Here is a 20,000-nt window from a genome sequence, read left to right as displayed (position 1 = left end):
GAGAGAGAGAATCAGGACAGGAGGTAGTTAAGTTTATCTGGCCATTTGTAAAGAGCTAAAAACAGCTAAATTAGTTCAACAGATTGTTTGTGAGGAGTATTTATAGAGTTTTAGAACGTTTCATAACATAAGTTGTCATAGCTGTTAAAGTTATTCTAGACTGCTGAAACAAAACCTCTATTGCCGTTTAAGCTCTCTGTTTAAAAAAATAAAAAAACTCTGAATGGTTGGCTGAACAAAAACATTGTTTTGATAGAAAAAGGCAGAAGTGGACACACAGAGTTAGTGCAGCTGAAATAGTTATCCACAGCCAGGTAGCAGACACGAAGATGTGGTTTGTGCGGCTTTCGTTCAGTTTGTCACTGGTTACTGCAGTTGCTTCTGCTGCAAGCGGTCAACGACGAGTGTCCGATAATGCCCGGAAGCGGCATCGTGTCCATCAAGGTCAATGCAGTTATACTTTTGTCCTTCCAGAACTAGACCACTGTAGGGGTGGCTCAGACCAGTACAATGGCAATGCACTTCTGAGGGATTCTCCACAGTTTCTGGAAAATGAATGGTCCCTTCAAAAGCTGCAACACCTGGAAAATATCATGGAGAACAATACACTGTGGATGCTCAAGGTGAGTTTTGCATTTACATCCTTGGAATGTAAGTTACATCACTGCATCTATTGACTTTTTACATTCTGTACATTCCAGATAAGTTTACTGATGATTTTTAAACTATTATGATACTAATTTCTATTCAGCATGTTTGCTTTAGATTCTAATACGTTTATTCTGTACCGCATTTATTTTCAGTCATACCACCGTTCATAGTGAAGAACAAATGGACAGAATAGTACTTTTTTTTTAATTCAGATTTGTCGCAAAACAGTATATATGTCTGAGATGAAATGGCAACAAGTTGTGAACCTGATTGCCTCTATATAGGTTCTGGTCTAGGAAAGATGTTCTAGTCTGAAAGGCAAATAGTGTTCAAAACATGGTGTGCATCACCAAACATCTCTTGATGCACTATTTGTTTATTTATGTATTTCGTCTTTATTTATTTACCTACTTATTTTGAAGATTAACATTTACGTAAATAAGGTTTCTTACAACTGGAGTGATGACTTCGAAGGTGAATTTTTATTTTTTTTTTGTAATTTCACTAGCCACTGTCCTCTTTGAGGGCATCCAGTGGCAATTATCCTCACAATTCATGATCGTGAGAGCCCAGTAGTGTTTTTGATAGCATATGTGTTATCATGCATAGCCATATATCACAGGAGAAGTGTTACACAAATTGATTTAAGACAGTAACATTTTGCCTACCAAAAAGTCACCAAATATCTGAGCTTAAAAAGTAAGTAAAAAGAAAGGTCAGTAGTTACAGATATAGACACAGATGTAACACTCAATACTGAACACTTTTTATAATTCCAGCTATTCAGATGACGGCTTCTCATGTAATAGCGTAGGGCACATACTGCATGTTTAACTCTGTATTTCAGACATGTGATTTAAAAGGATAATTATGTTAGGAGGAAGTAGTCTGATGTACCAATCAGATTTTTGTGTACTTCCCAGATGGTTACAATCCAAACCTCTGATTTTAATAGTACAACATAGTACATGAAAGGAGCTATGACTACATCACTAACTTTGGGCACTACACACTTGTGATTCACTTTACATTTTCATTTAAGTAAAATAGAAAATTGAGTGCTTCCTAAACTATGCCATGTCATAAATACTATTTCTTAGACTAGAAAATTGAAAGCTATCAGTATTAATAAATCTAACATTGTATCCTAATAGCTGAGTTTCTAGACCAAATAAATGTTGCACAAAGAAGTAAACAGATGTATAAAAGTTATGGGAGCTGTTTCCTGTTTGTTGTTTTTAAATAACTATTTTTTTCTTGTTACTGAGAGGAAAATGTAGCCGGCTTCACCAGCCAACGTGTTGTCATAGTGATGCAGTTCTTTCTCATGAGTTTTTAAATAGTCTCTGACCTCTTCTGAAAACCCTGATTTACTGTTCATTTTTCAGATAAATGTATGGCTTTTTAATTGCAAACTCTTGTCAGTTTTTAGCAGTATAAACACTCACTTTAACCTTTCTTTTTCCTCTAAGCTGAGGTTTGGGGGTCTTTCATAGTCATTCATCTTGGTCTATAAGCTGATTTGTAAAACAAGACAAGACCTGAGACCTCATTACTGAAGCTGTACTTTCATGTGAGACAGACACTTTCTGGAATGCAAGATAAGAGACATCTAGCTGGTGCTCAGTGTAGTCTGGCAGTAGCGACATGCTATTTATTGGTGTCCTGGTGGAAGATTGTAGAAAGTTGTACAAGCTTCTGTGTCATTTGTAATGTCAGACAGCAGTTTTGTATACCAGAGGCAGATGTATGTCTACAGCAATCATATGCAAGCTTACTTAGTAAAATGAAACAAGCTTTATTGGCCAGCTCCAGTCCCTACCTTGAGTAAACTGTACATGATTTTAAGGGCATCTGAGGAAAACACAGCAAGTTAGATAACATTTCAGAAGAACTTCTGAGTGAGAACATGGAATGCAGAAGTGCAATATTGTACTATAAAACTTATCATATGTGTTCAATTTGTGGTTTAAATGCTAACTTTTGTAATTACTGCTGATTTACATCAGTAAGTCTTTCAATCACTGATTGATTATTTAGGACACAGATAACCAAGGCTCATGGTTATAATTACTAATATTGATGCTTTACTTGTGGCATACATAGCTTACAGATGATATCACAGGGTTAGTGATGGCACAGACTACTGTTTCAGAGTTATTTACAGAGTATTCAGGATATAGTAAGCTGGCTAAGTCTTGTGCATTATGCATGGCATAAACAGATAAGTTTCGTAGATCCTGTGCATGTCACAGGAAGTAGATAGAGAAGCTTTATGGTTATTGTTGCATTACTATAGTTTAGATGCCTGTGCATTGTGAAGTTTCTAGTAGATAGTAAAGTGCTTGTCTTGACATACTTAGGATTTGCATAGTACCACAATACAGGCAGTAGCTTTAGACTACTACAAACAGCAGAGCCATAGTAAGTCTTCCAAAAAATGTACTCAAAATGCAATGACAAGACATTGGTTTGAGAAAGATAGTGGTTTGCCTCTAAGAAAATAAACACAGATTTATATGTAAAGGACAGATAATATATAATATGTAAGTGAGCATTACACACACAAGTAGATACACAATTGTATACACATACACACACACACACACACACACACACACACACACACACACACACACACATGCACGCACGCACACACACACGTGCACACACACAGACACACACGCTCATGCTATACACTTGGGTGCACACATGTATGAAGAAGTACTAATTTGTCTTTGAAATGTTACTGATATTCATATAGAAAAAAACATGAAATCTTGTGTTGCTAATATAGAATGTCAGGCCGCCCTGGAAGCTATTGAAAATTCTGTGTGGCACACACCATGTCAAGCCAGATAGAAAGCATTAAGACTACCAGAGCATATGGTCACACAACATGAAAAAGCATTAACTAGATTAGTGCACTGGATGAGGACACTAAAAACACTAATGATGGAATGTGGGTGCACCATATTCTTTTTCAAGTCTTTCTTTTATACATGTCATGTCTGCATACATATGCACTCACACATGCCTGCATGCATATTCATTCTGTTCCATACATATCAGTGTGCACACAAACTCACATATATGCATGCACATATACACTCATTTAGTCATACACGTGAGGATATGAAATCTCATGCACAGAGACCCCCTCCCAACACACACACACACACACACACACACACACACACACACACACACACACACACACACACACACACACACACACACACACACACACACACACACACACACACACACACACACACACACACACACACGCACACACACACACACACACACACACACACACACACACATCTTTATAGTCACACATATGCACAGAGACTCACTCATGTACATGCACAGTATCATTTTGTTAAATTAATTTCAAAACATTCTTTGCATAATTGTCAGTCCTTTGTAGACTCGATCAGTCACTGCGACATTGCAGTCATTAAAGAATGCTGTTACTCAGTATCCACTATCTGATACTTTGTTAGCATGGGCATTATTGTACAGTGTCTATGTGGCATTTTGTCAGTGTGACATCAGCTGCATTGTATATGGTATATTTGATGCATTGCATGATTGTGTATATAGTAACTCATATGCAACATCTCAGTGTAAACGCTATATGACATTGTAAGGCAATATCCATCACCCCCAACAGAACCAAGACGCTATCCTCCAGAAAAAGGAAGCCAATCTGGTGGTCTTCTGCCATAAAGAAACTCTACAAAAGAAGGAAGAAACTGTTGCAAAAGAGAGTAAAATCCCACGAGTGGAGGAGCTCCCTGGTCAGCCTCAGTAAGAAGCTGAGATCCCTCAAAAAATCCTTCAAAGCTAGTTATAAAAATAAAATCGCCACTGATTTTAAAGGCAAGAATTCAACAGCTATGTCAAGAATCTCAATGGCGACACTCAGATCTGCTCTGAGCTACAGCACAATGGCACTAATTATACAGATCCAACGGATACTGCCAACATCCTAGCAAGATAGGTTCAGTGCAAACTTCACCCCCCACCCACAAAGGGCCCATCACTATACCAGAAGAATTGAAAGCCCCTGTAATCATGGCTGCAAAAGTAAAGACTGCACTCTCAAAACCCAAGAACACAGCATCCATAGGACCTTACAACATCCCAGGCTGCATTTTGCATGAACTACAGAATGAACTGGCACCCCACCTAAGTACCATGTTCGATCATACCCTCACTTCAGGCTTTGTGCCTACTGAATGGTGCGCAGCGATGGTTATCCCACACCACAAAGGGGTGCCACCACGGACCCTGGGAACTACTGCCTCATTAGCCTGATATCATATTGGAGCTTTTAAACAAGGATATATGTAACCTCCAAACTCTGGACCCCACACAGTTTGGGTTTGTAAAGGTAGGTCATGTCTCCTAAACCTGATTGAATTCTCTGAAGCAGTCACCAGAGCCATGGACGAGGGTAAGGTGGTGCCCACAGCCTATCTTGCCAAGGCTTTCAACAACATCCTCCGCTCTGGAATTATAGATAAACTCACTAGACTGGGCATAAATCCCTATGTCACAAGATGGGTGGCCAACTAGCTTACTGACAGGACCCACACAGTGAAAGTAGCTGACTCCAAATCCAACTTCAGACCAGTGACAAGTGGAGTACCACAGAGCTCAGTCCTGAGTCCTCTCCTGTTTGGCATCTACTTCTCAGAAGTCCAGGCTAATACAGCAGTTCTTTGGCTAATGAAGTTCGCAGACGACTGCAAATTAGGTGCCATAATAAAATCGCCTAATGATGTGGACATTCTACAAAGGGGCCTCACTGAGACTGATACTTGGTGTCAAAGTCATGGCCTCAAGCTCAATACCAAGAAGTGCATTGTCATCCCCTTTTGGAAAAACACTGTACCCATGAACTACCTCATAGGCGGTAGCCTACTAAACACTGAAAGTGTGAAAAGGGACACAGGTGGTCAGTAGTCTCTCCTTTGATAATCACATTGCCACAGTAGTCAGGGAATCTTTCTACGTGGCACACCTCAATACAAAGGGGTTCACCTCCAGGAAAAAAAGAGGTCATTGTTCCTCTCTACTCATCCCTCATCAGACCCATTATACCTCATCAGAACCATTAAAGAGTACAATGTCCCATTTGGCATGTACCTCGCAAGACATCTACAACAATGAGAAAGGCCACAGAAATACCTCACTCAGAGGATTACCAGCCTCCAACAAATTCCATAAGCAGACTGTCTCAAAAACTCCAGCTCTATTCCATCGCGTATCGCCTACTCAGAGGCGACTTCTTCCTAACATACAAAGCCATGTCAAACCCAGATCTGTTGGACATGCTACACTTAAAGAAACCTCAATCCCTCTGAGTCACATGCTCCAGAGACCTAAACCTTGCCACCACAATACACAGAATATGCTGGAGGGATAGATTCCTGTCCCAGAGACTTCCCATACTCTGGAGCAGACTACCCATTCACATCAAGCAAACCTCCTTATTAGCCCCCCTTTAAGAAAAATCTCGACAACTGGATGGGAAGTAGGAAATTCACCCCAGGGATCACATCTGTGGCTCTGCTAGACAGGGGTGAAGGAAAATAACTTTCTTGGGTGGCGAAAGCCAGGGAACTTTTTTAGCTAGGCTTATATAGGCCCCAGGGCAATAGCCTAATACCTATCTATGAACCTATGAACCTATATGTCACTTTGTACAAACATTATAGGATATTGTATACAGTATCCATGCTATGTAATTTGGTTACTTTGGTGTTGCATAACATTGTATATGAAACAATACTGCCTAGCAAGATATGCATTATAAGGAAATAAGGCACTACAAAGGAGAGCTGAGAATGATCATGCAATAAGTGATGGGTCTACTCCCCAGGAACGTCCGTTAATTCACTGTAACTCCTATGCAGGGGGTTATTGCTGCACTTTGGTCCATGTATTTGTGTGTGTTTATGTTGTGCTGCTGTGTATTGTATTTGTGTGTGTTTATATTGTGCTGCTGTGTATTATATTTGTGAGTGTAGGGGTACGCCTTTTTGCATATTGCTGCTTATTTTTTAATAAAATCTGACCCCTTTATGTATTATGATAAAAAATTCTTACACCAATGATTACATAATTTCTTTAACTATAACCTGGGTATGTCAAGCATGTTAGACATGAAATAAAAAAAAAATAAATCTATATATTTTATTTTTAAACCAAAACTAAATCAAATAAATTACTGAAGTGTTGATATAACTGTATAACATATGTTCATGGGTTGCTTTTTTATTAACTTTTCTAATCAAATAGTCCCACTAAGGCACAAACACCCTCAGGGGTGATCCAGGAGAATTTCATGGTTAAGAAACTTGCTTAGAGCCCCACAGAAGATAAATGGGGGCTTAGGAAATCAAACTATGGACTACATCATGAAGCTTGATAGCAAATCATAGCTTAATCCTCTAAGCTAAACTGACAGACTTCATGTTTTCTTCTTATTTTGGTGATTATGTCTGGAAAAAAGAAAAATATTTTTTAAGTTTTTTTATCATAATTTATGAATTTATTTTACCTTATTTCACTTTGATGTGCTATTTTCTTCTTGCATTAAATGTGATTGTTTTATACTGAACAAGTAAAAAAAACTGATTAACATGTTGAACATAAGATATTTTTCTCACCCTTAAATTTACTGTGACTCAGTATTACAGGAAGTTTCTGTCTGGCCTTAAAACAAACATAAATTTGCTGACTCATGAAGTGATCAGAAGATCAGTAAGACAGCATTTATAGTTTTCCAAGTAGCACATGTTAAAAATGTTCATCACTGGTGTCATCTCCAACAAGCGAAGGAAAAAAATGTAGGAATCAATAATGCTCCCCTCACTCTTTATATATTTGAAATTGATTTGTTTGATGGTAAACTTGTTGCCTATATTTAATTGGGTTTCCATGGTAATTTTTATGTGTGTACTGATGATGTGTCACTTTATAAGTGTGGACACTATGTTCATCTCCATACAGTATCTATAATTTATTACTTTATTGATGTGGACGCTCTATACAACTGAATTAAGTATTCGTAAGACGCTGTCCGGTTCGACTCTCAGCTAGAGCGTCTTCTGCATGGAGATATGCATGAATGGGCATACCTTCGTTGAAGGTTGTGCATCAGGGCTGGTAACTCGGTACGTAAAAATCAACTACCAGTCATTAGCGGACCGGAGTTCCGCTGTGGCGACCCCTAACCGGGAAAAGCCGAAAGACGTAACAATGTGCTACTTCATTAGTGTAGGCTCTGGGCACTACTCTACACAGCTGTAATAGTGTACCTCTTTATTAATGTGTCACCACTTCCTGCTGTAGACAGCCTTCATAATGTGTCACTTTAAGCGTGGATACTATACAGTACTGCATACAGGATCAATGGTAAGTGTGACCTAAGCATTTGTAAAATGTGTATCACCACAAACACCTGTATTAGACATTTACACTCCCCTGCAGCATAGCCAAAACCTGCTAGAGGGAGAGATTCATTTTAGTTATTTATTTATTGACATTTGATTACCAGGAAAGTCTGACTGGGTAGAATCCCATTTTTAGTGAAGGCCCAGGGAGAAAAGCTCCAAAATATTACAAAACATTTTAAAATTAATAACTTTACAGTCTTTACAAGTAATACAAAAAATGCAGTTTAAATAAAGAAACTAAGTGAGACATAATATGAAAACATTGGTTAAGAGCAGATACAAATACATGGCAATGATTTAATAGTTAGAAAAAAATTAGCCAGTTTATAGAGAAATTAAGGGGAAATTAGTATAATACAAACAGGAATTGCAATACAGAGTTAGAGAAAAAAAACAGCCTTATAGTATATTTAAAGAGAAAGTCATGTGAAAGAAAGTAATTGAAGTAAGGAAGTCAGTGAAGAAGGGAGAGTAATTAGATGTAATAAGGTTGCCACAAATCCGTTTTTTTTTCCCGGACTATCCAGAAATCAAATTGATTGTCCAGTAGTCCAGAAAACACTGTACAAACTCCAGTATTCTGTTTCAAAAAAGGAAACAGACTATCAGAGTTTGTTAAATCGGCTGATTTACTATGCTTTTTTACAGAAAAGCATAGGAAATCGGCTGAAAGCAGGGATCATGAACAGAAAAAGAGGGCTTTCCCCATCAGCTGAAGTCATAGTGATGTCACAAAATGGACAGAGCATGGGTGGGAGAGGGTTGGGAATGGGCGGGGCTACAGGTGATGTGAGGGGTGTGGCCTTATACCAGTTTTAGCCACAATGAAAGGTAGCAGCCCTAAGAGATAAGGCATGAACAGGTATTTGTTCAAATTTAGGGATGCATTTTTTTAAAGGCTTTAGTTACTCTGATACATTTTCCTAGATCAGTAAAATACCATTATATCACCAACAGACTTTATTATATGTAACATATTAGACCATTGAATATATTGCATTAAAAAAAAAAAAATTGATCTGTATTTGCTCTGTATTTGAATTTTTTTATGTATCTCTTGGAGCTTTCTCCCCGGGCCTCTACTGAAAATGGACATGTATCCAGCTAGACTAGCCCGGTCAACAAATGTAAAATAAATAAATAAAATAAATAAAATATTCTGGTGTTGAGCAAGAACAGAGACATATCTTGGCTAGAAAATCTTTCAGAAAGGTTTTGAAGGATGGGAGGAAGGATACTGACCTGATGGACAGAGATAAGGAGTGCCAGGCCTTAGCAACATGGTATGAATACAGACACTGCCCAGCAGATTTTATAGGTTTTTGGACAAACAGGAGGTTTTGGTCACTGGTTCATAATGACAAATTAGGAACATAGTTGTGTAGAATGTTATTTACTGATGGACAAGTTGATGGATGCTGGATAATGGAATAGGTGGTAAGAAGTTGTATATATATATATATATATATATATATATATATATATATATATATATATATATTAGTTAATGAGGCAGTTTAACCACTTTAGGCTTTTTAATGCTATACAGTGATGGGTTCTGAAATGGGTATTTGATGCAGACTTAGCAAAGTTAAGTTTTAATTTTAGCGAATCCTGGAGGTTAGTAAGGATGGGACCACCATAAACAAGAATGGGGAGTAGGTAAGTAGTGGCAAGTGTAATTTTAGTTGTGTTGGTGAGAAAGTTTTTGGCTCTATAAAGCATCCCTATTTTTTGATGAGTTTTTCTTATGCATCTTTGCATACGCGTGTCAAATTTAAGGTTATCATCCACTATCATCACTAATAATTTGCTGTAAGAAATGTCTTTAATGGTTATGTTATTAAGAGAAAGGACTTTAAATTTTGTTTTTTTAATGGGAGATGGATTTGGGGAAAAAAGTAGCAGTTTGTACTTTTAGGGTTGAGCGTGAGTTGAGTTACAAAGCCATGCTTCAATTGCTCTTAAAGCTTCCTGAGTAATTTTCTGAGGTGTTCCATGTTGTCAGATGTACAAATGAGTGTGGAGTTATCTGCACACTGTGTTTTGGAGGCTTGAAGTGTGGATGTGTTTAACGTGTTGGTGAGGATGTTCAAGAGGAGGGGACCATAGATAGAACCTTGTGGTATACCAGTGGTGACTGGGAGTAATGGACAGATGATGAACTGCCATTTTACTGACTGATACCTGATTGCTTGGGTAGCTTTTGAGCCATAGAAGGGTAGGCAGAGAGAGAAATAATAAGGACATCTGAAGTAGAAGTTTGCTGTGGCAAACTGTGTCAAAGGCTTTAGACAAGTCTAGAAGTAAGAAGGAAATGAGGGTGCCGTTATCGCTAGCTTTATTGACAGTATCGTTGTAAGTTAGAAGTGCAGTGTTAGTACTATGAGAGGGATGGAAGCCATATTGTGTGGGGGATGGGACTTTGTCATGCAAGAGGTAGTTTATCAAATGCTTTTGAATACATTTTTTCAAGTATTTTGGAGGGGGGGGGTAAGATTGCTATATAATCTCCCAAAGACTTCCCCTCCTTTGGAATAAACTCTCCTTGCATATTACAACTAGTTCCTTCACACTCATTAAACTCTACTTTGAACAAAGGATGGAAAATTGCACTTATACCCCTAGGCTGGACCCTCTTACTGTTATAGAAAGGGGCAATATTTCATGAGTAGGCTGCAAAATCACCACCAAAATCAACTACTTAGTAATAGTTATGAACCTATAGGTTCCACCATTGCCTCCAAGTAAACAGTCTCAGTATCATGTATGTCATGCTATTTTACCTTTGTTCAGGAGCGATCACTTAATTATTTATTTGCTACTGTCACCTTTCACTGTCATTGCAAGAAGAAACATGTGTGAGCCTTTTACATGCTGAAGGCCAGAATAAAATGAGGTAAGTGTTTGTAAACTAGACAGAGTGCTACTGAATTATTCTGTGGAAGAAGGAGCATACCCACTTTCAAATTAAGAGTCTTTACACGTTATGATGTTTAGAAGCAAACACTGCAATCCGATTGACAAAATGGGGTTGAAGATCTTTCTCTGGTTACGTGAAGCAAGCCTGAATCTAGAACAAGGTCCAGAGTGGTTGTTGTAATTTAGTCCTGTGGTGTGCTAGAACTGAGTACCAGTGGGACAGAAACCATATAACTGTCACAATAATTTCAAATAAATAAATTTGTTCTGTATTGTCTTCACTCAGGACCCTCATTAGCCAAACACGCTTGATTAAAATGATTAGCCAAGATGATTTCCTGATCATAAATTATGGTGGCAAGATTTTCAGTATTCTGCAGAGCTTCAGCCCATCTATAGGTGATAATATGCACAGGCAATGAATTTATTTATTTATATTTGATAACTGGGATGGAACACCAATTCTGCTAGGCAAAGACTTTAGCACAATAGCCTAGCTTAAAGCACATTCAGATGCCTGATTTAGAGTAGAAGTGAAAACGAGCAACCTAATTAAATTAAGGTATTCCCCAATGGAAAATAGAAATAAATAAATAAAGTGTAGCATCACCCCATGACCCTGTCAACATGGTTTTCAGATACTAAATACTCATTTCTGTAGGTGAACCGTTGGTCTATAGCGTGCAGTCCAAGCCTCATGCACAGGATCGTTATCTGGGATACGTCTAGTACTGAAACAATGGAAATAAGGCTGATGGTTTTAAAATAAAGGATGCGATCAAAGCCTGAGGTGCGTGCGTAACTAAAGATCTGAGGGTTGATGATAGTATAGCCTTGGTTATTAGAAAGTCATTTGGCAGTGGTGGATTCTACTTCACATTTCCAGCAGTTTATCATCGTCCCGATTCTCCTTTTCAGGACTTTTGTGAAGCCTTTTATTAAAGATAATGTGGTCTTCTGCACTGAATTAACAAAACACCTGGTTCACTAAAAGTATTAAAGCAAGACCTGATGTATGTGAGAAAAAAATCTTAAAACATTGCCACTAATCTCTTACAAGCTGTTTAGGCTGGTACAGTGGCTTAGTTTTTATGGCTCTATCTATCCTGGTACTTTCTGAATGCATGTCTAATCTTTAACATCCACAGAGCTTACATACGTTTGGGTGAGGTAACACAGAAAAGAGACATTAACATCAGCAAAGAGGAAAACAGTTGTCTGAGTAGCTGGTACCAGTGCTGTGAAATGAGTTACTAGTTACTTAATGCAAACACACTACTTTCTGGGAATTCAGAAAATATTGAGGCGCATTGTTTTTCAAGTTTCTGGATAACCACAGCTGCTACACTTCTAAAAGCTGCTACACAACAACAAACTTTCAGAAAGATGTGGCCAGTGTAGTTGAATGTAACCAGCTGGAAAAAAGGGGTACACCATACTAATAGTTTTCCTAAATGTTAGTGCATCTCTCTAATATTGGTATGGTGTACCTGACAAGTTAAGAGTAAGTAAGATAACAAGAGGTCCGCAAGTGATATAAAAACCATAAAAAACGACAACCAAAGTAAGCTATAAATACTTTTTTGGAAACTTATTTAATGTGTAATGTAAAACTGCTGTTACCCTGCTAAATATCCTTCCTGGGATTATAAAAAGAATAAAAGGCTTAGAGTAGCTTAAATAGCATAGCTAATAACACATACTCATAAGATTATCAAAAACGTGATTGATATCAGTTTTCCTAAATAATATTTCTGTAATAAATTCATCCAGTATGATGTTGAAAATTTGATTCCATGTGCATTTCTTGTGGAGACACTTTGTTATGCATTACATATAACAAGATTTCAGTTTACTTAAAGCAGAGTTTCTATCTCCCCTTCTTTTCAAACTTGAGAATTCAGCACATAAAATTTACAATGTACAACCTTGCCATTGTGACATGTCATGCATGAAGGACTACGGGGCTAGATAAAATCCATCCATCCACAACACCTTTTTCCCATTTTTGCACATGGGTGTGGGGTATCACTTTAACAGTGACAATAATCTAGAGCCAAGGTTTATACCACTGGGTGGCTAGCCCTGCCACTGTAGTTCTTTCACACCACACACTCACACACACACTTACACCTATGGCCAATTTAGAGTGTCCAATTCACCTACTGCATGTCTTTGGAATTTAGGAGGAAACTGAAGCACCTGGAGGAAACCCACATGAGCACAGGGAAGGCATGCAGACTCTGCACAGAAAGCACCCTAGCCAAGAATCAAACCCTCTTACTGTGAGGTGTCAGTACTAATCACTGCAAGATAAAATCTTGTCGACAATATCTTTATTTATGTGTTTGTTTGCTTGTGGATTTTATTTTCATCTTGTTAACCAATTTAGCCTCGTTAGGCCTAGTGATCTCTTTTACAGGGAGACCCAAGGTGATCTTGCATGTGTTCTAGTATCCTTAATTAAGCCATGTATGTGATCTGACCAATATACCTTTTTACCCTGGGGCACCTGAAAAAGATAGCATAAATCATTCAAGAAGTGCCGCAACAAAATGTGCCTGATAGATATTTATTTATTTCATCAAAATGTGTCCTGCTTGGAAGCAAGATGATTTTATTACAATTCAAAAAAGGAAAAGAAGAAAATCTTGCAGACATTTTTGAGGGAGCTTGGCTTGTAGGAACATAGGAACAATTCTAGACAAATGGTTGGAGGAAGAATAAGATACCTGGCTATATACAGCTTTAAGCAGACACACTTAAAATTTCTTGCCACTGTTTGCAAATACTTAGCTCACCTCCTGCTGTACAGGATACCATTGGAGTACATTTTTGTCTATCCATCCAGTCATTAACACTAGCATTAAAGGCAGCCAAAGTAGCACTTCGTTTGACCTGTAGAGGTAACTTTTCCCATAGACTAGGAATACATTGGGCTAGGAATTTATCCCTCCAGTGAGTCATGTTTATTTGTAGAGATTTAGTTACCTATGGTGGGTGCTTGTAGAGCCACTGGTTTTCCCAAGAAACAAGAGATTAAATAAGATTGAGTCTTTCATGGCACAAAATGTGAGGCATGGTAAAAAATTCCCCTACACTTAATACCTTTTTGAAGAGCAAGATGCGGTACCTAGGATGTAACTTTGAGAACTTGGGATCATTAATTGAAATGTACCAGTTGTATTGTATGGTCTGTCTTACTTCCATACTAAATGATGTATATCATATAACAAAAAATAAGGCAGGTGTACCTCCCCTGCCAAATTGTGAATTGATTTCAGTTTCATCACGTGACAGATCTTTCTTTTAAATTTTCCAGAGGTATGTTAAATAGTGTATGTTTTGGAATCTCTTTCTAAAAGGTGATGGATAACCTGTATTTTTATTAAATCATATTCAGTGCCCAACAATGTATTTCTGGAAGTGCAAAGAAATTCACCATAATGAATAGCATTTTCATTTCAGAAGGCATTTACTGTAGAAGGTTTCTTATACAACTTGCTGGTAAAGTGAGTGCCTGTCTGACCCTTTAAAGTATTATAAAAACAGCTAGTTCCATTCTGATGACAAGCCCATTTAAATTTAAATTCCCAAGTGTTCATATTAAAGCTGTCACAGAATACTTGAAGTCCACCCACCTACCTTTCAATAAGAAATGCTAGCTAATATATGCAACCTAAATAAATAATATTTTTTAAATTAGGGGTAGCTGTAATAAGGCATGCACATATTTGAATCAGATGGGGCAAATATGTTCCCGACTGCAGTGGTTTTGCTGAACTTAAAAATATTATGAATCAGATAAAAAAATAAAGACTGAATGAAAAATAAAAAAGTATGCAGATTCTCTCTCTCTTTCTCTCTCCCATCAGCAAAATTATAGCCTCAGCATCCTCTGTTTGAGATATGGAATAATAATATTTATAAACATCCAGCAACCCTTATTTGGATTCCCTTCTCTAAATGATTCATGTGAGTGTTAATGACATCAGTTTGATCCCTAACATAGGAAAAGCAACTACCCATATATTTCTTCTAGCTTACCTGGATATCACAAACGATAGTTGTGAACCTTGGGCAAACAGTCAAAAATTATTTCCATTATTTGAGGATATTGTTTTTTTTTTTAATGTCATCCTATGTTCATAGGTTTATAGGACAATACTAGGCTATTGGCCTGGAGGCCTTTATAAACCTAGCCAAGAATTTCACCCACGTTCCCACAAAGTCAGCATCTGCTTCCCTGTCCACCAGGGACACACGGGTGGGATCCCAGGGTTGTATTTTCTGTTTCCCATCCAGTTGTCAATGTTCCTCTTAAAGAGGACTAGAAAGGTACTCTACTGAGCCAGAACAGAGTCACCACAATGATCCTTTGGGATTCCTTGTGAATCTTCTGAAGTACTTTGGATATCAGGGAAAAGGGTGGAAAATCAAACAGGAACATCACTGTCCAAGGAAAAGAAAAGGCATCTGACTTCCAGGCTTTTATCCATAGAGACCTAATGCAAAATTTTGTCAGCTAATTGTTCAGACAAGAGGCAAAAAGGTCTACTTGAGGAATTCCTCACTCCCCACTGATGGATCAACTCTTGGACAACCCTCTGATCTAGTTTCCATTTGTGAGGGTCTGCCCTGGTCCTGCTCAGCTTGTCTCCCACACAATTTTTCTCTCTGACAAAATGTAGGAAGCCTGTACAGTAAGACTGTGTGTGAAGCTATATCCTATGCTAACATGAATGCTCTACAAAGGGTGTAAGATCTGGTTCCCCCTTGCTTGTTTATGTATCACACCTCTGTGGTATTACCAGCAACAACTTGAACAGGTTCTGCAGACCAAATATAATTCAGAAAGTTGAGTATCTTGATAAGCTGGAGCATCTAATTTATGCTCATGTGCTTGTGTCTGTATTTGTTGTCCCACAGACCTTGCACTTTTACTTATCTTGGCACTGGTTTGCAACCAAGGTCCAAAAGATTGGCTGCGACTGATGCTTTGGAAAAGACAAGGTGAAGACCAGACCTGGATCCATTATTTGATATCTCCACCTTTCTTTCTTTAGAAATCCAAGAGGTGGAATCAGAAATGATAATGGGTTTTAGTGCTAAGACCAGACAGACGTCAGATACCGGTAAATAGAAAACAGAAGCACGGAAAAGAGTTGTACAAAATTTATTAAAGTAAAGTTAGCACTTTCGTACAAATAAATATGAGTACTTCATCAGACTTTAAATCCAAAATGAAACTGAATGCTGTTAAATATCTTCTAACTGGTCACATGGTGCTGATTAAATAATTACTTACTTATTAAAACAATTAATTAAGTATTAAATAGAAAGAACCATCATCAAAAAGCTGCAGTGCAAAAATATATACACAAAATTCATAATAGCATCATTTGAACATTTATATGCATTATTCTGCCAAAAAGGGAAGAACTATATTGGTTATTCATCTTCTATCTCTCCAGGCTTCTCAGTTTTAAGATGCAAGCTATAGAGCAAGCATCATTTAATCCTGGATAATTAAAAGCATCAACACTAAGCTGCCATATTAACTCACATCTCTCCAGCCATAAGAGATAGGTCCCCCTCTAATATCAGTGCCAATTTTATCAATAACCCTGAAGGTGAAATTGTGTTTGGGGTGCTTAGCCACATGTTTAACCAGAGCATTCTTGGACCTATTACTTCTAATCGTGTATTGATGTCCGTAAATGCGATCCCTTAGTCGCCTGTCTGTTTTCCCTATATAGAAAACTGGGCAGCATTTGCACTTACCTAGGTAAATAGCACTTTTAGAGTTGCAATTATATCTTTCATTATAGGAAAACTTTATAGCATTAATTCCAAAATTTAAGCCTGTGTCAATATACCTGCAGTAAAGGTAAGATTCACACTTGAACATGACCTTAATCCTAGGTTTAAAAGTCCTTCTATATTCAAAATAGGATTTCAAATTTTGTCCCCTTTAAAAAATGACCATCGGTCTATCAGACACTCTATTCCTGAGGTTCTCATCACTCATAATTATATTCCAATTTTTCTGAAGGATGTCCTTCAGAAAAATCATCCTTACTGAATGGTTTACTTATCCTTACTGATAGACCATCGGTCTATCAGACACTCTATTCCTTAGGTTCTCATCACTCATAATTATATTCCAATTTTTCTGAAGGATGTCCTTCAGAAAAATCATCCTTACTGAATGGTTTAATAAAGGTTAGCGAACAGTCTATAGGAGTATTACCAAGCCTAACAACTGAATTAGATTGTAGTGTATCAGAATTCATGTTCACCCTGCAGGAATCATTCAGGATAGCTCTAAAATATCCTGAAGATCTTTTCATTATAACTTCCGTAATCAAGTTTTCAACCAGATTCAATGGATATCCCCATTTCAAATATAAATTTATTTATACAAAAGCGCTAACTTTACTTTAATAAATTTCTTTGGGAGTTTTAGTGCAACTGTTTTCCATGCTTCTGTTTTCTATTTACAGTTTGTGTTTGTTTTAGACTTCAGATACTGTTGTATCTTTTTCATGTAGAGTCTTTCCAGAGGTAAATGAGAATCATAGATGCCACGAGACCCAGACTCCTGGGGTATGGTCTTGTAAGTGACTGAAGTCTGAGTGAAAAACCCTAGAAACAGATCTAAATACAGACCATGTTTTTCTATGGAAGAAAAGCTGTTTCTACTGTGGCACCTAAGAGACAACCCAGGAACACAATCCTGTGTGATAGAGTCAAAAAAGATTTTTGAATGTTCTCTTGGAATCCTAGCCTGCATAGGAGATCTCTCACCTGAGAGATTCATGATACTTTGAAAAAGACCCTGCAAAGGTAAGCAAGTCATTTAAATATGGAAAATGTGGATACCCTGTAGCCTACAAAGGACTGTGACTGACGCTAGATAATTCATGGCTACTCTCTGAGCAGTGGATAATCCAAAAGGCAAGGTAGAAAACTGATAATATGATCCAGACATATAATACCTTAAGAAAATCTGAAATCTGAATGGAAGGGAATATGATGATAAATTATTTATTTATTATTTATTTGACATTTGTTTACTGGGGTGGGCTGAATGGGTCTACAGAACCCACTTTCAACAGATGGCTGGGGAGAAAAGCACCACATACAGTACAATACAAATACAGTAATATCCAATACAGTACAAATCACATTAGAAACACTATACCAAATAAGCTGAAAGAACAAACTATGGTACACAATGTTAAAATGTATATACTACACATCTAGATGATTCTATAGAGTTAAAAACATTATAGAAAATAATAGTCACTCTCACTATACATGATGTTGTGTCCCAAAGGTTCCCAAAAAACTCAAATGAGGAAGAAAGGGTAACAGGTTGTGAAGTGAAAACATTTTGAACTTGGGGATTATCACATACTGGTTTAGGAATGGCAGGTTCAGAACTGGTCTCTCAGGGCATTTTCTTTCTTTGGCACCAGAAGAATTCTTGAATGAACACTCTTTCCAGGTGGGGAGTTGAAACTGTTTTTATTACTCCTTGCAAAAGCACATGTTGTCGAACCGATAAAACGGGAGGGGAGAATAGTCCCAGTGGATGTGGAATAATTCCCTGTAAAGTAGAGATATCTTCCCACTGCCACCTTTAACCCTACTCATTCAATGTCAGAACCCCCTTTGTCTGAAATGATCTGAGTAAAAACATGCAGATACAGGCTTTGTGGAAGGGACAGGGTTGGAGGGCAGGTCACTTATGTAGTGATTCTACCTTATTTGTCTGCCCTTTTGTCTAGGGAGTTCTTGCTTTCTGTGTGGAACCTCTTTGCCGTTGTTCTTTTAACATCTACTTACTAGCATTTTGTTGAAACTGTTTATCTTGGTTTTTGCCAAAATTGGAAGAGGGAGCAGAAAATCTCTTCTAAAATTTAAAGAGCAAGGGCTGAAAAATCTGAGAGATTCCCTGAATCACCCCCCCCCCCCATCGCATTTTTGATAACATCTGAGTAGAGGGTAAAAAAACTAAATCTCTAGCCAAAAGAGAATTTAAAGTCTCATTTTTACATCTTCTGCAAGGTTTGAGAACTTTGCCAGACAGACCCCGTCAACAGAGTACCAGTGGCAACAGCCCAGGATGTAGTATCTACAGAGTCATAAACATACTTTAAATAATGTGTACTGACCTGAGAAACTTAAGAAACAGAACAACACAAAGCAGATTTTTGACTCACAGAAATGAAGTGGAAATAAAACATTCCTCATCCTTTCATCATTAGTGAGAATATACTTCACCATATGAGCATGTCAGTTCTTAATTCTAAACATTAAAGTTAAAGAAGCATAGACTGTTTTCATATACTTATCAATTGTTCACCGTCATTGCAGAAGGGATAAGATTAGAGTTAACAAAATGTTTTGCAGCAGCTGGATAACCTAAAACTATAGGTGCTGGATCCGGTCTGGGATTAGAGTATACAAAGTTAAAACACTGAGAAACGTTATATATTCTGTCTGCTTTCTTAGCTGCAGCAGATTAGCTGTCAGGGGAAACCATCGGCTTTAACAAACATCCTCCAATATTGATAGCAATGATGGGTGGGTGAACGTTCTGGGAATTCTAGTTGTAAGAATTCATCCCCTGAAAACACTGGCATGTTCTGGAAATAGTCTTAAGGAAAGATAATCCTTGACTGGGAGATTCAGATAACATGCTCTGTTCTGAGTCTAAATCAGAAATTTGTGGAGAAAAACCTGCATCTGTCCCATCATGTTCCTTTCTTGAATCTTTTCAGCAAAGAGGAATTGCATTTTCTTTTACCATAAACCACATGACTTAAGAAAGGTCAATAGCCTATACAAGACCTTGGACCAGGTTTAATAAACTACTTCTGTCCAGTAAAACTGGAGCAGGAAAACAATCATTTAGTTTTCTTTTGTTTTGTTTTGTTT

At 37.7% G+C, this 20,000-nt stretch overlaps 1 protein-coding gene across 1 annotated transcript in view; it reads left to right on the top strand.

The window, feature by feature from the left end:
* Window positions 1-20,000, top strand: part of ANGPT4 (angiopoietin 4) — a 1,038,655-nt gene that overhangs the window by 342 nt on the left and 1,018,313 nt on the right. The window contains exon 1 of the mRNA XM_044090423.1: window positions 1-623. This exon is cut by the window's left edge and continues 342 nt beyond it. Within this exon, the coding sequence (XP_043946358.1) occupies window positions 330-623 (294 nt within the window). The 5' untranslated portion in view covers window positions 1-329. The remainder of the gene's footprint in view (window positions 624-20,000) is intronic.

The sequence above is a fragment of the Protopterus annectens genome, chromosome 12.part0, assembly GCF_019279795.1.
Source record: "Protopterus annectens isolate FY-2018-M chromosome 12.part0, PAN1.0, whole genome shotgun sequence".
Lineage (NCBI taxonomy): Eukaryota > Metazoa > Chordata > Ceratodontiformes > Protopteridae > Protopterus > Protopterus annectens.
The sequence above is the reverse complement of the archived record's forward strand: the minus strand, read 5'-3'. Positions and strand labels throughout refer to the sequence as shown.